Source organism: Nicotiana sylvestris, chromosome 4, assembly GCF_000393655.2.
Source record: "Nicotiana sylvestris chromosome 4, ASM39365v2, whole genome shotgun sequence".
Taxonomy (NCBI): domain Eukaryota; kingdom Viridiplantae; phylum Streptophyta; class Magnoliopsida; order Solanales; family Solanaceae; genus Nicotiana; species Nicotiana sylvestris.
The window spans coordinates 110968452-110986354 of NC_091060.1; the positions used below are offsets into that span (position 1 = coordinate 110968452).

A 17903-nucleotide genomic window follows, 5' to 3' on the forward strand; every position below is an offset into this window, starting at 1 on the left:
GACTCATTTTCCCTTTCTTTCCAAATTGCATTACACCCTTCATGGGAGAAACCTTCAAGAATACCCAATCATCTTCTTTGAACTCCAAATCATTGCGGCGAACATCCAAATAGGACTTTTGATGATTTTGAGCAGTTTTCAACCGCTCCTTAATGATCTTAACCTTTTCCATAGCTTGATGCACTAGGTCTTGTCCTAATCAACTCGGCTTACCCAATCTCAAACCACAAAATGGGAGATCTGTATCTCGTACCATATAACGCTTCGAATGGTGCCGTCTGAATACTAGCATTATAGCTATTGTTCTAAGCAAATTCTATGAGTGGAAAATAATCATCCCAGCTACCCTTAAAGTCGAGAACACAGGAACGCAACATATACTCAAGTCTGCTTTGCCTGCCCATCGGTTTGTGGATGAAAGGTTGTACTAAGATTCACCTGAGTACCCAAACCTTGATGAAATTTCTTCCAAAAGTTAGCCGTGGACTGAGCTCCTTGATCAGAAATGATAGAAGCTGGAGTGCCATGCAACATGGCTATTTCCTTGATATATAACTGAGCATACTGTTCCACTATGTCGGTTCATTTAACTACCAAGAAGTGTGCTGATTTCGTGAGTCGATCCACAATCACCCAAATTGAGTCAAACTTGCATGAAGTGTGTGATAGTCCTACCACAAAGTCCATATTAATTATTTCCACTTCCACATTAGAATTTCTACGTTCCTTTACAACACACCAGGCCTTTGATGCTTGGCCTTCACTTGCTGACATTTTGAACGTTTTGCCACAAAGTCCGCTACATTCCTCTTCATGTCATTCCACCAATAGACTTCCTTGAGATCATGACACATCTTTGTAGAACCTGGGTGTACGGAATGCCTAGAAGTGTGAGCTTCAACCATGATTCTTTCCCGTAGACCATCCATACTTGGAACACATAGTCGACCTTGGTACCCTAGTCCACTATCATCCATGCCAAGAGAAAAATCTGTAGTCTTATGTTTATGAATCCCCTCCTTCAATTGTACCAAAAATAGATCGTCGTATTGTTTCTCTTTGACCTCTTCCACAAGCGATAATTCAACTCTATTTTGTACAATCACCCCGCCTTCACTAGAGTCCACAAGACAAACTCCCAAGCTAGCAAACCGATGAACCTCCCCGGTAAACGGAATTTTATATGCCTCCAAGTGAGCCAAACTACCCATAGATTTTCAGCTAAGAGCATCTGCCATAACATTAGCTTTGCCCGGGTGATATAGAATATCGATGTCGTAATATTTTTGTAACTCAAGCCATCTCCTCTGCCTCAGATTTAGGTCCTTCTGTTTGAAAATATATTGAAGGCTCTTGTGATCCGTAAATACATCAACATAAACCTCATACAAATAATGACGCCAAATCTACAATGCGAAAGCTAAGCTAAGCTTCAATGACGCAAGTTCTAAGTCATGTGTTGGATAATTATTTTCATGATTCTTGAGTTTCCTAGAAGCATAAGCTATAAACTTGCCATGTTGCATTAGTACACACCCAATACCCAATCATCTTCTTTGAACTCCAAATCATTGCGGCGAACATCCAAATAGGACTTTTGATGATTCTGAGCAGTTTTCAACTGCTCCTTAATGATCTTAACCTTTTCCATAGCTTGATGCACTAGGTCTTGTCCTATCAACTCGGCTTACCCAATCTCAAACCACAAAATGGGAGATCTATATCTCGTACCATATAACGCCTCGAATGGTGCCGTCTGAATACTAGCATTATAGCTATTGTTCTAAGCAAATTCTATGAGTGGAAAATAATCATCCCAGCTACCCTTGAAGTCGAGAACACAGGAACGCAACATATACTCAAGTCTGCTTTGCCTGCCCATCGGTTTGTGGATGAAATGTTGTACTAAGATTCACCTGAATACCCAAACCTTGCTGAAATTTCTTCCAAAAATTAGCCGTGGACTGAGCTCCTCGATCAGAAATGATAGAAGCTGGAGTGCCATGCAGCCTGACTATTTCTTATATATATAACTGAGCATACTGTTCCACTATGTCGGTTCATTAACTGCCAAGAAGTGTGCTGATTTCGTGAGTCGATCCACAATCACCCAAATTGAGTCAAACTTACATGGAGTGTGCGATAGTCCTATCACAAAGTCCATATTAATTATTTCCACTTCCACATTAGAATTTCTACGTTCCTTTCCAACCCACCAGGCCTTTGATGCTTGGCCTTCAGTTGCTGACATTTTGAACGTTTTGCCACAAAGTCCGCTACATTCCTCTTCATGTCATTCCACCAATAGACTTCCTTGAGATCATGGCACATCTTTGTAGAACCTGGGTGCACGGAATGCCTAGAAGTGTGAGCTTCAACCATGATTCTTTCCCGTAGACCATCTATACTTGGAACACATAGTCGACCTTGGTACCCTAGTCCACCATCATCCATGCCAAGAGAAAAATCTATAGTCTTATGTTTATGAATCCCCTCCTTCAATTGTACCAAAAATAGATCATCGTATTGTTTCTTTTTGACCTCTTCCACAAGCGATAATTCAACTCTATTTTGTACAATCACCCCACCTTCTCTAGAGTCCGCAAGACAAACTCCTAAGCTAGCCAACCAATGAACCTCCCCGGTAAACGGAATTTTATATGCCTCCAAGTGAGCCAAACAACCCATAGATTTTCAGCTAAGAGCATCTGCCATAACATTGGCTTTGCCCGGGTGATATAGAATATCGATGTCGTAATATTTTAGTAACTCAAACCATCTCCTCTACCTCAGATTTAGCTCCTTTTGTTTGAAAATATATTGAAGGCTCTTGTGATCCGTAAATCCGTCAACATTAACCCCATACAAATAATGACGCCAAATCTTCAATGCGAATGTTAAGCTAAGCTTCAATGACGCAAGTTCTAAGTCATTTGTTGGATAATTCTTTTCATAATTCTTGAGTTTCCTAGAAGCATAAGCTATAAACTTGCCATGTTGCATTAGTACCCACCCAATATCCAATCATCTTCTTTGAACACCAAATCATTGCGGCGAACATCTAAATAGGACTTTTGATGATTCTGAGCAGTTTTCAACCGCTCCTTAATGATCTTAACCTTTTCCATAGCTTGATGCACTAGGTCTTGTCCTATAAACTCGACTTACCCAATCTCAAACCACAAAATGGGAGATCTATATCTCGTACCATATAACGCCTCGAATGGTGCCGTCTGAATACTAGCATTATAGCTATTGTTCTAAGCAAATTCTATGAGTGGAAAATAATCATCCCAGCTACCCTTAAAGTCGAGAACACAGGAACGCAACATATACTCAAGTCTGCTTTGCCTGCCCATCGGTTTGTGGATGAAAGGTTGTACTAAGATTTACCTAAGTACACAAACCTTGCTGAAATTTCTTGCAAAAGTTAGTCGTGGACTGAGCTCCTCGATCAGAAATGATAGAAGCTGGAGTGCCATGCAGCCTGTCTATTTCCTTGATATATAACTGAGCATACTGTTCCACTATGTAGGTTGATTTAACTGCAAAGAAGTGTGCTGATTTCGTGAGTCGATCCACAATCACCCAAATTGAGTCAAACTTGCATGTAGTGTGCGATAGTCCTACCACAAAGTCCATATTAATTATGTCCACTTCAACATTAGAATTTCTACGTTCCTTTCCAACCCACCAGGCCTTTGATGCTTGGCCTTCAGTTGCTGACATTTTGAACGTTTTGCCACAAAGTCCGCTACATTCCTCTTCATGTCATTCCACCAATAGACTTCCTTGAGATCATGACACATCTTTGTAGAACCTGGGTGCACGGAATGCCTAGAAGTGTGAGCTTTAACCATGATTCTTTCCCGTAGACCATCTATACTTGAAACACATAGTCGACCTTGGTACCCTAGTCCACCATCATCCATGCCAAGAGAAAAATCTGTAGTCTTATGTTTATGAATCCCCTCCTTCAATTGTACCAAAAATAGATCATCGTATTGTTTCTCTTTGACCTCTTCCACAAGCGATAATTCAACTCTATTTTGTACAATCACCCCACCTTCACTAGAGCCCGCAAGACAAAATCCCAAGCTAGCCATCCAATGAACCTCCCCGGTAAACAGAATTTTATATGCCTCTAAGTGAGCCAAACAACCCACAGATTTTCAGCTAAGAGCATCTGCCATAACATTGGCTTTGCCCGGGTGATATAGAATATCGATGTCATAATATTTTAGTAACTCAAACCATCTCCTCTGCCTCAGATTTATCTCATTCTGTTTGAAAATATATTGAAGGCTCTTGTGATCCGTAAATACATCAACATTAACCCCATACAAATAATGACGCCAAATCTTCAATGCGAATGTTAAGCTAAGCTTCAATGACGCAAGTTCTAAGTCATGTGTTGGATAATTCTTTTCATAATTCTTGAGTTTCCTAGAAGCATAAGCTATCAACTTGCTATGTTGCATTAGTACACACCCAATATCCAATCATCTTCTTTGAACACCAAATCATTGCGGCGAACATCTAAATAGGACTTTTGATGATTCTGAGCAGTTTTCAACCGCTCCTTAATGATCTTAACCTTTTCCGTAGCTTGATGCACTAGGTCTTGTCCTATAAACTCATTTTACCCAATCTCAAACCACAAAATGAAAGATCTATATCTCGTACCATATAACGCCTCGAATGGTGCCGTCTGAATACTAGCATTATAGCTATTGTTCTAAACAAATTCTATGAGTGGAAAATAATCATCCCAGCTACCCTTGAAGTCGAGAACACAGGAATGCAACATATACTCAAGTCTGCTTTTCCTGCCCATCGGTTTGTGGATGAAAGGCTGTACTAAGATTTACCTAAGTACCCAAACCTTGCTGAAATTTCTTGCAAAAGTTAGCCGTGGACTGAGCTCCTCGATCAGAAATGATAGAAGCTGGAGTGCCATGCAGCCTGTCTATTTCCTTGATATATAACTGAGCATATTGTTCCACTATGTAGGTTGATTTAACTGCCAAGAAGTGTGCTGATTTCGTGAGTCGATCCACAATCACCCAAATTGAGTCAAACTTGCATGTAGTGTGCGATAGTCCTACCACAAAGTCCATATTAATTATTTCAACTTCCACATTAGAATTTCTACATTCCTTTACAACCCACCAGGCCTTTGATGCTTGGCCTTCAGTTGCTGACATTTTGAACGTTTTGCCACAAAGTCCGCTACATTCCTCTTCATGTCATTCGACCAATAGACTTCCTTGAGATCATGACACATCTTTGTAGAACCTGGGTGCACGGAATGCCTAGAAGTGTGAGCTTCAACCATGATTCTTTCCCGTAGACCATCTATACTTGGAACACATAGTCGACCTTGGTACCCTAGTCCACCATCATCCATGCCAAGAGAAAAATCTGTAGTCTTATTTTTATGAATCCCCTCCTTCAATTGTACCAAAAATAGATCATCGTATTGTTTCTCTTTGACCTCTTCCACAAGCGATAATTCAACTCTATTTTGTACAATCACCCCACCTTCACTAGAGTCCGCAAGACAAAATCCCAAGCTAGCCAACCAATGAACCTCCCCGGTAAACAGAATTTTATATGCCTCTAAGTGAGCCAAACAACCCATAGATTTTAAGCTAAGAGCATCTGCCATAACATTGGCTTTGCCCGGGTGATATAGAATATCGATGTCATAATATTTTAGTAACTCAAACCATCTCCTCTGCCTCAGATTTAGCTCCTTCTGTTTGAAAATATATTGAAGGCTCTTGCGATCCGTAAATACATCAATATAAACCCCATACAAATAAGGACGCCAAGTCTTCAATGCGAAAGCTAAGATTACTTCAATGACGCAAGTTCTAAGTCATTTGTTGGATAATTCTTTTCATGATTCTTGAGTTTCCTAGAAGCATAAGCTATAAAGTTGCCATGTTGCATTAGTACACACCCAATACCTAATCATCTTCTTTGAACTCCAAATCATTGCGGCGAACATCCAAATAGGACTTTTGATAATTCTGAGCAGTTTTCAACCGTTCCTTAATGATCTTAACCTTTTCCATAGCTTGATGCACTAGGTCTTGTCCTATCAACTCGGCTTACCCAATCTCAAATCACAAAATGGGAGATCTATATCTCGTACCATATAACGTCTCAAATGGTGCCGTCTGAATACTAGCATTATAGCTATTGTTCTAAGCAAATTCTATGAGTGGAAAATAATCATCCCAGCTACCCTTGAAGTCAAGAACACAGGAACACAACATATACTCAAGTCTGCTTTGCCTGCCCATCGGTTTGTGGATGAAAGGTTGTACTAAGATTCACCTGAGTACCCAAACCTTCCTGAAATTTCTTCCAAAAGTTAGCCGTGGACTGAGCTCCTCGATCAGAAATGATAGAAGCTGGAGTGCCATGCAGCCTGGCTATTTCCTTGATATATAACTGAGCATACTATTCCATTATGTCGGTTGATTTAACTGCCAAGAAGTGTGCTGATTTCGTGAGTCGATCCACAATCACCCAATTTGAGTCAAACTTGCATGGAGTGTGCGATAGTCCTACCACAAAGTCCATATTAATTATTTCCACTTCCACATTAGAATTTCTACGTTCCTTTACAACCCACCAGGCCTTTGATGCTTGGCCTTCACTTGCTGACATTTTGAACGTTTTGCCACAAAGTCCGCTACGTTCCTTTTCATGTCATTCCACCAATAGACTTCCTTGAGATCATGACACATCTTTGTAGAACCTGGGTGCACGGAATTCCTAGAAGTGTGAGCTTTAACCATGATTCTTTCCCGTAGACCATCTATACTTGGAACACATAGTCGACCTTGGTACCCTAGTCTACCATCATCCATGCCAAGAGAAAAATCTGTAGTCTTATGTTTATGAATCCCCTCCTTCAATTGTACCAAAAATAGATCGTCGTATTGTTACTCTTTGACCTTTTCCACAAGCGATAATTCAACTCTATTTTGTACAATCACCCCGCCTTCACTAGAGTCGACAAGACAAACTCCCAAGCTAGCCAAATGATGAACCTCCCCGGTAAACGGAATTTTATATGCCTCCAAGTGAGCCAAACTACCTACAGATTTTCAGTTAAGAGCATCTGCCATAACATTGGCTTTGCCCGGGTGATATAGAATATCGATGTCGTAATATTTTTGTAACTCAAGCCATCTCCTCTGCCTCAGATTTAGCTCCTTCTGTTTGAAAATATATTGAAGGCTCTTGTGATCCGTAAATACATCAACATAAACCCCATACAAATAATGACGCCAAATCTTCAATGCGAAAGCTAAGCTAAGCTTCAATGACGCAAGTTCTAAGTCATGTGTTGGATAATTCTTTTCATGATTCTTGAGTTTCCTAGAAGCATAAGCTATAAAGTTGCCATGTTGCATTAGTACACACCCAATACCCAATCATCTTCTTTGAACTCCAAATCATTGAGGCGAACATCCAAATAGGACTTTTGATGATTCTGAGCAGTTTTCAACCGTTCCTTAATGATCTTAACCTTTTCCATAGCTTGATGCACTAGGTCTTGTCCTATCAACTCGGCTTACCCAATCTCAAACCACAAAATGGGAGATCTATATCTCGTACCATATAACGTCTCGAATGGTGCCGTCTGAATACTAGCATTATAGCTATTGTTCTAAGCAAATTCTATGAGTGGAAAATAATCATCCCAGCTACCCTTGAAGTCGAGAACACAGGAACACAACATATACTCAAGTCTGCTTTGCCTGCCCATCGGTTTGTGGATGAAAGGTTGTACTAAGATTCACCTGAGTACCCAAACCTTCCTGAAATATCTTCCAAAAGTTAGCCGTGGACTGAGCTCCTCGATCAGAAATGATAGAAGCTGGAGTGCCATGCAGCCTGGCTATTTCCTTGATATATAACTGAGCATACTGTTCCACTATGTCGGTTGATTTAACTGCCAAGAAGTGTGCTGATTTCGTGAGTCGATCCACAATCACCCAATTTGAGTCAAACTTGCATGGAGTGTGCGATAGTCCTACCACAAAGTCCATATTAATTATTTCCACTTCCACATTAGAATTTCTACGTTCCTTTACAACCCACCAGGCCTTTGATGCTTGGCCTTCACTTGCTAACATTTTGAACGTTTTGCCACAAAGTCCGCTACGTTCCTTTTCATGTCATTCCACCAATAGACTTCCTTGAGATCATGACACATCTTTGTAGAACCTGGGTGCACGGAATGCCTAGAAGTGTGAGCTTCAACCATGATTCTTTCCCGTAGACCATCTATACTTGGAACACATAGTCGACCTTGGTACCCTAGTCTACCATCATCCATGCCAAGAGAAAAATCTGTAGTCTTATGTTTATGAATCCCCTCCTTCAATTGTACCAAAAATAGATCGTCGTATTGTTACTCTTTGACCTTTTCCACAAGCGATAATTCAACTCTATTTTGTACAATCACCCCGCCTTCACTAGAGTCCACAAGACAAACTCCCAAGCTAGCCAACTGATGAACCTCCCCGGTAAACGGAATTTTATATGCCTCCAAGTGAGCCAAACTACCTATAGATTTTCAGTTAAGAGCATCTGCCATAACATTGGCTTTGCCCGGGTGATATAGAATATCGATGTCGTAATATTTTTGTAACTCAAGCCATCTCCTCTGCCTCAGATTTAGCTCCTTCTGTTTGAAAATATATTGAAGGCTCTTGTGATCCGTAAATACATCAACATAAACCCCATACAAATAATGACGCCAAATCGTCAATGCGAAAGCTAAGCTAAGCTTCAATGACGCAAGTTCTAAGTCATGTGTTGGATAATTCTTTTCATGATTCTTAAGTTTCCTAGAAGCATAAGCTATAAAGTTGCCATGTTGCATTAGTACACACCCAATACCCAATCATATTCTTTGAACTCCAAATCATTGAGGCGAATATCCAAATAGGACTTTTGATGATTCTGAGCAGTTTTCAACCGTTCCTTAATGATCTTAACCTTTTCCATAGCTTGATGCACTAGGTCTTGTCCTATCAACTCGGCTTACCCAATCTCAAACCACAAAATGGGAGATCTATATCTCGTACCATATAACGTCTCGAATGGTGCCGTCTGAATACTAGCATTATAGCTATTGTTCTAAGCAAATTCTATGAGTGGAAAATAATCATCCCAGCTACCCTTGAAGTCGAGAACACAGGAACGCAACATATACTCAAGTCTGCTTTGCCTGCCCATCGGTTTGTGTATGAAAGGTTGTACTAAGATTCACCTGAGTACCCAAATCTTGCTGAAATTTCTTCCAAAAGTTAGCCGTGGACTGAACTCCTCGATCAGAAATGATAGAAGCTGGAGTGCCATGCAGCCTGGCTATTTCATTGATATATAACTGAGCATACTGTTCCACTATGTCGGTTGATTTAACTGCCAAGAAGTGTGCTGATTTCGTGAGTCGATCCACAATCACCCAATTTGTGTCAAACTTGCATGGAGTGTGCGATAGTCCTACCAAAAAGTCCATATTAATTATTTCCACTTCCACATTAGAATTTCTATGTTCCTTTACAACCCACCAGGCCTTTGATGCTTGGCCTTCACTTGCTGACATTTTGAACGTTTTGCCACAAAGTCCGCTCCATTCCTTTTCATGTCATTCCACCAATAGACTTCCTTGAGATCATGACACATCTTTGTAGAACCTGGGTGCACGGAATGCCTAGAAGTGTGAGCTTCAACCATGATTCTTTCCCGTAGACCATCTATACTTGGAACACATAGTCGACCTTGGTACCCTAGTCTACCATCATCCATGCCAAGAGAAAAATCTGTAGTCTTATGTTTATGAATCCCCTCCTTCAATTGTACCAAAAATAGATCGTCTTATTATTTCTCTTTGACCTCTTCCACAAGCGATAATTCAACTCTATTTTGTACAATCACCCCGCCTTCACTAGAGTCCACAAGACAAACTCCCAAGCTAGCCAACTGATGAACCTCCCAGGTAATCGGAATTTTGTATGCCTCCAAGTGAGCCAAACTACCCTTAGATTTTCAGTTAAGAGCATCTGCCATAACATTGGCTTTGCCCGGGTGATATAGAATATCGATGTCGTAATATTTTTGTAACTCAAGCCATCTCCTCTACCTCAGATTTAGCTCCTTCTGTTTGAAAATATATTGAAGGCTCTTGTGATCCGTAAATACATCACCATAAACCCCATACAAATAATGACGCCAAATCTTCAATGCGAAAGCTAAGCTAAGCTTCAATGATGCAAGTTCTAAGTCATGTGTTGGATAATTATTTTCATGATTCTTGAGTTTCCTAGAAGCATAAGCTATAAACTTGCCATGTTGCATTAGTACACACCCAATACCCAATCATCTTCTTTGAACTCCAAATCATTGCGGCGAACATCCAAATAGGACTTTTGATGATTCTGAGCAGTTTTCAACCGCTCCTTAATGATCTTAACCTTTTCCATAGCTTGATGCACTAGGTCTTGTCCAATCAACTCGGCTTACCCAATCTCAAACCACAAAATGGGAGATCTATATCTCGTACCATATAACGCCTCGAATGGTGCCATCTGAATACTAGCATTATAGCTATTGTTCTAAGCAAATTCTATGAGTGGAAAATAATCATCCCAGCTACCCTTGAAGTCGAGAACACATGAACGCAACATATACTCAAGTCTGCTTTGCCTGCCCATCGGTTTGTGGATGAAAGGTTTTACTAAGATTCACCTGAGTGCCCAAACCTTGCTGAAATTTCTTGCAAAAGTTAGCCGTGGACTGAGCTCCTCGATCAGAAATGATAGAAGCTGGAGTGCCATGCAGCCTGACTATTTCCTTGATATATAGCTGAGCATACTGTTCCACTATGTCGGTTGATTTAACTACCAAGAAGTGTGCTGATTTCGTGAGTTGATCCACAATCACCCAAATTGAGTCAAACTTACATGGAGTGTGTGATAGTCCTACCACAAAGTCTATTTTAATTATTTCCACTTCCACATTAGAATTTCTACGTTCCTTTCCAACCCACCAGGCCTTTGATGCTTGGATTTCAGTTGCTGACATTTTGAACTTTTTTCCACAAAGTCCGCTACATTCCTCTTCAAGTTATTCCACCAATAGAATTCCTTGAGATCATGACACATCTTTGTAGAACCTGGGTGCACGAAATTCTTAGAAGTGTGAGCTTCAACCATGATTCTTTCCCGTAGACCATCTATACTTGGAACACATAGTCAACCTTGGTACCTTAGTCTACCATCATCCATGCCAAGAGAAAAATCTGTAGTCTTATGTTTATGAATCCCCTCCTTCAATTGTTCCAAAAATAGATCGTCGTATTGTTTCTCTTTGACCTCTTCCACAAGTGATGATTCAACTCTATTTTGTACAATCACCCCGCCTTCACTAGAGTCCGCTAGACAAACTCCCAAGCTAGCCAACCGATGAACAACCCCGGTAAACGGAATATTATATGCCTACAAGTGAGCCAAACTACCCATAGATTTTCAGCTAAGAGCATCTGCGATAACATTGGCTTTGCCCGGGTGTTACAGAATATCGATGTCGTAATATTTTAGTAACTCAAGCCATCTCCTCTGCCTCAGATTTAGCTCCTTCTGTTTGAAAATATATTGAAGGCTCTTGTGATCCGTAAATACATCAACATAAACCCCATACAAATAATGACACCAAATCTTCAATGCGAAAGCTAAGCTAAGCTTCAATGACGCAAGTTCTAAGTCATGTGTTGGATAATTCTTTTCATGATTCTTGAGTTTCCTAGAAGCATAAGCTATAAAGTTGCCATGTTGCATTAGTACACACCCAAGCCCAATCCTTAAAGCATCATAGTATAAGACAAACCAATCTATACCCTCTGGCAGGGTCAACACCGGGGCCATAGTCAACCTTGATTTCAAATCCTGGAAGCATCTTTCACAAGCATCGGACCATTGGAACTAACCGCTTTCTTTATCAATTTAGTCAACGAAGAGGCAAGAGTAGAGAAACCATCCACAAAATTCATGTAATACCTTGTTAATCCCAAGAAACTACGAATCTCTGTTGGAGTTGTAGGTCTAGGCCAATTCTTCACCTCTGCAATCTTTTGAGGATCAACCTTAATTCCTTCTCTGGAGCGACATGACCCAAGAATGTAACAGATTCAAGCCAAAATTCACATTTCGAAAACTTCGCATACAACTGGTGCTGATGAAGATTCTCCATAACTCCCCTGAGATGATCGACATGGTCCTTTCGACTTCGTGAATATACAATAATATCGTCAATGAACATTATCACAAAGGAGTCAAGAAAAGGCTTGAAGACTCGATTCATAAGATCCATGAAAGCTACCGGGGGATTTGTTAGTCCAAAAGACATTACACGGAATTCAAAGTGCCCATACTGGATCCTGAAAGCTGTCTTTGGAACATTCTGCTCCCTTATCTTCAATTGGTGATACCCGAACCGCAAATCAATTTTGGAGAAATACATAGCACCCTGCAGTTGATCAAAGAAATCATCTATCCTTGGTAGTGGGTACCTATTTTTGATTGTGACTTTGTTGAGCTGCTCGTAGTCAATACATATCCATAGTGACCCATCTTTCTTTCTTACAAAGAGAACCGTTGGGCCCCACAGCGACACACTAAGTCGGATGAAGCCCTTCTCTAATAAATCCCTCAATTGTCCCTTTAGCCCTTCAATTCTGCCGGTGCCATTCTGCAAGGTGGAATAGATATAGGCTGCATGTCAGTGGGATCCCAGGTAGCTCATTTGGAAAGATATTCAGAAATTCATTAACAACTGGCACAGACGCAAGTATAGGTGCCTCAGTATCGGTGTCCATAACCCGGACCAAATGGTAAATACATACCTTGTTAATCATCTACTATTATTAACACCTACGCCTACCCTGACACTATTAAACCCCGACTATTAGGAAAGATTTTATAGGGCCTTACAGTATAATAGTCAAATCCGAGTTAAAATCACTTACCCCGATCATCTCCTTGAAAATATCTTCTAAAATCACCTAAAACCGAGGTCTCAAACTTTAAAGATGTAAAAAGGATTTTCACCCTCGATATGCCTTTTTTCTTCCCATTGATTCCGCATCTGCGGCTCAGCACCTGCGGAAAAACCATAATAGGTACGACCTTTCATTAAGGCCAGGGACTTCTGCTTATGCAGGCATAAATTGCTCATGGGGTCCCTCTTCTATAGACTAGTGTCCGCTTCTGCGAATCCGCTTCTGTGGCACTTGAATGCACCTATGGTCCAATACTAAAGGTCCAACTTTCGCATATATGGTGCCATTTTGACTTCTGCGGATGCGAATCTGCGCGACTTACTTTGCACCTGCGGTACCTATGCACCGGGCCAAGTCTCGCTTTTGTGACTTTGAGGCCGCTTTTGCGGCTCAAAATGCGCAGGTGCGGTTGCACCAGATCCTCAGCTGGGCAGAATTTCTCCCTAGTCCAAATGGTTCCCGATTCGATTCGAATCACATTCGGGGCCCTAGGGACCCCATACAAACATACCATCAAGTTCAAAATACATAACGAACCTACTCGAGGACTAAAATCACATCACACAACATCAAATCTACGAATCGCAACCATATTCGAACCTATTAAATCCATGAACATTAAACTTCCAAAACTAACGCCGATTCATACCAAACCAACTCTGATTTACCTCAAATTTTCCCCACAAGTCCTAAATGACACAATGAACCTATTCCAACTTCAAGAATCAGAATCTGACTTGATATCAATAAAGTCAACTCTCGATCAAACTTTTCAACCTTCCAAACCTTCAACTTTCTAACTTTCACCAATTCAAGCCAAAACGACCTACAGACCTTAAAATATATATCCGAACATGCTCCTAAGTCAAAAATCACCATACGAAGCTATATGATCCATATAAATCCATTCCGGAGTTGTCTACATAAAATTCAATCTGCGGTCAACTCTTTGAACTTAAGTTTTTTTAACTTTAGGACTAAGTGTCCCAATTCACTCTGAAACTCATCCAAAATCTAAGTCAACCAACCCAGCAAGTTACATAACCACAATATAACATAGAGGAGGAAATAAATAGGGGAATAGGATTAAAGTACTCAAAACGACTAGTCGGGTCGCTACATCCTCCCCATGTTAAAATAATCGTTCATCCTTGAACGAGTATAAAGACATACCTGAAGTGGCAAAAAGATGAGGATAATGGCTACGCATATCATGCTCGGTCTCCCACATCACTTCCTCGACTGGTTGACCCCTCCACCGAACCTTCACTGAAGAAATGTTCTTTGATATCAACTTTCGGACATGCCTGTCCAAGATGGTTATAGGCTCCTCAACATAAGACAAATCCTTGTCCAATTGGATTGAGCTGAAATCTAAAAGACCAAACAACTGGAGAACGGAATCGCCTACCATATAGGGCATCATAAAGATCTATCTAAATACTCGATTGGTAGTAGTTGTTGTTTTTGTAGGAAAATTCCGCAAGAGACAAGAATTGATCCCAAGAAACCTCGAAATCCATAACACCGACATGTAGCATATCCTCTAAGATCTGAATGGTGCACTCGGGATGTCCATCTGTCTAGGGGTAAAATGTTGTACTCAAGTCAACTCGTGTGCCTAACTCATGATGTACAACCATCCAGATGTATGATATAAAATACGTTCCCCAGTAAGAGATAATGGATACCGGAATGCCACGAAGTCGAATAATCTTGCGGATATAGATCTGAGCCAGCTGCTTTGAAGAATAGGTAGTCACTAGGAAATGAGCTGACTTGGTTAACCTATCCATAATCACACATACAACGTCAAATTTCTTCTGAGTCCGTGGAAGCCCAACAATAAAGTCCATCGTAACACGCTCCCATTTCCACTCCGGAATCTCAAGTCTCTAAAGTAAGTCTCCTGGCCTCTGGTGCTCTTACTTAACCTGCTGTAATTTAGGCATCGAGCTATATACTCCACTATGTCTTTCTTCATTTTCCTCCACCAATAGTGCTGTCTCAAATACTAATATATCTTAGTGGCACCCAGATGAATGGAGCACTACAAACTATGGGCCTCTTAAAGAATCAACTCACGTAACCCATCCATATTGGGCACACATAACTGGCCTCGCATCCGCAACATGCCATTATCTCCGATAGAAACCTCTTTGGCATCGTCGTGCTTTACCGTGTCCTTAAGGACAAGCAAATGAGGGTCGTTACACTAATGCTATTTGATGTGCTCATATAAAAAATAATGGGAAACCACATAAGCAATAACTCGATTGGGCTCCAAAACATCCAATCTAACAAACTGATTGGCCAAGGCCTGAACATCAATGGGTAGTGGCCTCTCTACTACTGGTAGATATGCCAAACTACCCATACTCTCTACCTTTCAACTCAAGTCATCAACCACTACATTGGCCTTCCCGAAATGATATAGAATAGTGATATCTTTGTCTTTAAGCAACTCTTACCATCTCTGTTGCCGCATATTAAAATCTTTTTGTTTGAACAAATACTGGAGACTCCGGTGGTCGGTGTAGACCTCACATAGTACACCATATAAATAGTTCCGCCAGATCTTTAATGCATGAACAATAGCTGCCAATTCCAAGTTGTGAACTGGATAATCCTTTCATGAACCTTCAACTGCCGAGATGCATAGGAAATCACCATACTATTCATCATCAACACCACACCAAGACCAACACATTATGCATCACAATGCACAGTGTAAGATCCCGAACCCGAATGTGGTGGTAGGCTATAGTCTCGTATTTTAGTCGCTTATTGCACTCTAATTTATTGCACTTTAATTGAGTTTGAGCTTTAATTGCTAGTATTTTGCACTAATTGTGTATTTTATGACTTGTAGGAGTGATTCCGAGTGATGTAAATGTTATGGATCTAATTCGAGCTATTTGGAGCTTTGAAGTCTGAGTAAAAGCCTAAGGGATTAAGCCGTGATCATGTCGGGGGCCGAAAACCACGTCTGGATATAAAAACACAAGAAAAAATCTGTCTCTGAGAAAAAACCACAGCCGCGGCACGTGGCGCGCCATTGCTGCCTCTTGATTTTGAACACTCTATGACGATCCCCACTGTTTCCCCATGTGGCGCGTAGCCCCATGTGGCGCGCCTATGCTATTTTTACAGAGTTATTATCCTAGAGTTAGTATAAATACATGTAAATACGTTATTTCAACGACTTTTGACAGAGTTAGTATAAATAAATCTTAGACCTAAGAAAGAAGGAAGAGGCGGAGAAGAAAAAGCACAAGGATTTCATCATTCAATCCTCACTCAAGACAATGGTTTGGATCGTTTATGTTTTCCTTTAACTTAAACATAGTTTTGATGAATTACTCCATAACTATGGAGTATTTCTCTTTAGGGTTTGATGGATTTGGTGTCTTGATACTTGTTTCTGGGTAATTAACTCTAGTTTTTATGTATTGAATCATCTTGGATGTTTTAATCATTGCATATATATTCACTTGTTAATGTAATTGAGAGAGGCGTAACTTGTGATATTCTTGCATTCTATTTTGTTGGTTGAATTCATTAATTCATCTTAATAATCAAAAGATGCTAACTAAATTATTAATTAAACCTAGTCAGGAAGATAATCGAGATAGGTTCTCCTAAAGACCAATCCACTACGACATTCTTTCATATCTTCACATGCTTAAAATTGGTTCATCTTGTGAGGCTAAGACTTAATCGAGAGAGGAGTTTCTACTAACAATTGAACTAATAACCATGTAAAATCGAGAGAATCACTTGAACATTAGAAGTGAATTATCTAGAGTTAAATTCAAAATATTTGTCTTGCACCTATCCTATCAACCATGTATTCTCCCAATTAATAACATTATTTGCTCATACTTGCGTCGATTGTGGATACGATATTTTATTTTACTATATTTGACTGGCGAGCATATTAAGTGTGTGTTTTACACTCGTCAAATTTTGGTGCCGTTGCTGAGAATTGGCAATCAATAATGTTTGAAATAGTTTGTAGTGCTAATTCAGGAATTTTTCTTTTTTTATTTCATTTTCTCTTGTTACATTTGGTGTGCTTTGACTGTTTATAGGCTACATGTTAGATTGGTGCATGACTCGATCTTCTGGGAAAGAAGTGCAACCATACGAACTAGAAATCGAGAAACAGTTTCGATAGTTGAGGAAGGAAAGAATTATCCCCGAGAAAATAGAGAAGGTTGAACAATCCTCAACCAAAGATATTATGGCTGGAGATGATAATATTGTGAATTTGGCTGCAAAAGAGGCATCCCAACTCAAAGTGAAAGCTACAACTGATGCTGAAAAAGCAACACTTAGAGATGCACAAATTGCATATGAAGAAGAGAGGGCTCGAAGAATGGCTCAAAATCAGCCCTTGGGTGCATACTAGATAAAAGGGAGGAGTTCAAGGCCCGCGAATGAAGCAATAGTGCAACCTCGAAACCCCTAAGAAAATTCAGATACAGCTTGCTGGCAACCGCTATTAGGAATACCTTCAGCTGCACGAGAAGTGTAGAGTGTCGTATGAAGTAGCAAACAAAACCTCGGGCTGAAAGCAGTGATGAGCTTGGCAAGTTCTGATGCTCAATTTCCACATCCAACAATAATAACAATATTAGAAAAATAATATATAGAGAACCAACTTAAATAACAACAGGCTCAACTTAACACAATAGGAGGAGAAATAGGCATACTTCTCAAATATAACAATCAAGGTATCAACGTCCACAGAAATCATTTAGATAGGTATTTCGCAAGATAAAATTGTAACATCTAGCTCTAACCATTA

At 40.3% G+C, this 17903-nt stretch overlaps 3 protein-coding genes across 3 annotated transcripts; all 3 read right to left on the reverse strand.

Moving 5' to 3' along the window:
* Positions 1-728: 728 nt before the first annotated feature.
* Positions 729-1211, reverse strand: LOC138890003 (uncharacterized). The gene has a single exon (XM_070173353.1). It carries the CDS (start codon positions 1209-1211, stop codon positions 729-731), a length of 483 nt encoding a protein of 160 aa, XP_070029454.1.
* Positions 1212-2169: 958 nt separating this feature from the next.
* On the reverse strand, positions 2170-2688 carry LOC104248700 (uncharacterized). Its single transcript, XM_009805001.1, has one exon. It carries the CDS (start codon positions 2686-2688, stop codon positions 2170-2172), a length of 519 nt encoding a protein of 172 aa, XP_009803303.1.
* A 6906-nt stretch (positions 2689-9594) lies between these two features.
* LOC138890005 (uncharacterized) lies at positions 9595-10517 on the reverse strand. Its single transcript, XM_070173354.1, has 2 exons — positions 10410-10517; positions 9595-9885 (listed from the first exon to the last, which is right to left on the reverse strand). The coding sequence occupies exons 1-2, from the start codon at positions 10515-10517 to the stop codon at positions 9595-9597; spliced, it is 399 nt and encodes a 132-aa protein (XP_070029455.1).
* Between the last annotated feature and the right edge of the window lie 7386 nt (positions 10518-17903).

Bases quoted from the DNA above. Each gene is read 5' to 3' on its own strand.
- LOC138890003 (XM_070173353.1), bottom strand. From the start codon at position 1,211: ATGGGTAGTTTGGCTCACTTGGAGGCATATAAAATTCCGTTTACCGGG.
- LOC104248700 (XM_009805001.1), bottom strand. From the start codon at position 2,688: ATGGGTTGTTTGGCTCACTTGGAGGCATATAAAATTCCGTTTACCGGG.
- LOC138890005 (XM_070173354.1), bottom strand. From the start codon at position 10,517: ATGGAAAAGGTTAAGATCATTAAGGAGCGGTTGAAAACTGCTCAGAAT. The intron at 9,886-10,409 runs GTATTGGGTGTG...GTACAATTGAAG, and splicing joins AGTTCAAAGAAGATGATTGG to GAGGGGATTCATAAACATAA.